Raw genomic sequence first — 1,413 nt, 5'->3', positions numbered from 1 at the left:
TAGTTATAGGTATATATATATATATATATCTATATATATATCTATTATGTATATATATAGATATATATATATATATATATATATATATATATATATATATATATATATATATATATATATATATATATATATATATATATATATATATACATATATTATATAGATATATCGCGAAAAGGCGAAAAGCCTCGTCTTTCCTTTTCCTACCTATACATATTTAGTCTAATATTGAACGTCCTTCCACTTCGTTTTCATACTTTGTTTGAAATAGAATGCTTAAAAAAATATTTGGCTGCCTTTTACTCCCTTCAGATTTTTTTAACCTTTTGTCAACACTCAGCAGCCAATTGCCATAACCTCCTATTTATATTGAACCATGACCCGCTCTAGTCAGTCTAGCTAGAGTAGGGAAGAAATACTGACCCTCTCTCTACTCGCATGTTGACTCTACTCTAGAGAGTAGAGAAGAAACAAAATAATATACCTGATCGGACTATTGTCCGAAGGGCATTGAACATTGTGCCTTGATATCAATTTTTGTTAAAACAATAATGAGCAGAAACCAAATATTTTAAAAAATAAATAGTAATGTCACTATGGTATTTATGATAAACGAACGAGTATCTTTCTATTGGTAGGATATCAAAAATAATAATTGTTTTTATGGAACCAGCAATTAAACGAGTACAAATAATATTTATTTATTTAAAAAAAACAATATATTCTAACTAAGAGAAATGAGTAATCAACCCAAATGAGCAGAATTATAATTGAAGAGGGGAATTTTTTAAATAGCTACATATGCTTTATTGCTTTACTGATGAGAATTGAAAGTTGCGCATCATGTACTGTAAATTTAGAGGGCTATTCCATAGCCTTCTACATTGAAACATTTAGGAGGCTATGGCTATGCGTGTATATAAGTATGTATTTTAGTATTTACTAGTATTTTTTATCACTAAAAGGTCCCTCTGAACTATATTTATCCAAATAAGGAATAAAGTGAATGCTTTTTATGCCCATTTGAGACATAGAAAGGCCAAATACAAGAAACACGATGTGATACCAGCAATAGAAGAGATACGGTTATTGGGGGCTTACCTCCCCCCTCCGCCCCCTCAATAACAACAGGGGGTTTTTTTTGGAAGTCTGGACCGAAACGTGAACCAAAATTCAGTTGCACTTTTAAAACCATGAGGCGCGCATTCCTAAAAGAAACAAGGGTACGAAAACCCAAAATTAAAAATTAACGTAAAAGGAAACGAACAGTCGAAACCCCCCCCCCCATCCCCCCCCTCCCAACAACAACCAAAAAGAAATTGGAAATCTGGACCCAAACGTGAACCGAAATTGAAGATGCAGTTTAACCATCCTGGGGCTCGCTTTAGCGAGACAAATATGGGTACGAAAACA

At 32.4% G+C, this 1,413-nt stretch overlaps 1 protein-coding gene across 1 annotated transcript in view; it reads right to left on the bottom strand.

Annotated features, from left to right (window-relative positions):
- SARC_09395 (hypothetical protein) overlaps positions 1–1,195 on the bottom strand; it is a gene marked incomplete at both ends in the record, with an annotated part of 4,649 nt that extends 3,454 nt beyond the window's left edge. Inside the window, one exon of the mRNA XM_014296594.1 lies at positions 1,102–1,195. Within this exon, the coding sequence (XP_014152069.1) occupies positions 1,102–1,195 (94 nt within the window). The remainder of the gene's footprint in view (positions 1–1,101) is intronic.
- Positions 1,196–1,413: the final 218 nt, after the last annotated feature.

This window comes from Sphaeroforma arctica (assembly GCF_001186125.1).
Source record: "Sphaeroforma arctica JP610 unplaced genomic scaffold supercont1.949, whole genome shotgun sequence".
NCBI lineage: Eukaryota > Ichthyosporea > Ichthyophonida > Sphaeroforma > Sphaeroforma arctica.
This window is presented reverse-complemented; position numbering and strand designations above follow the sequence as displayed.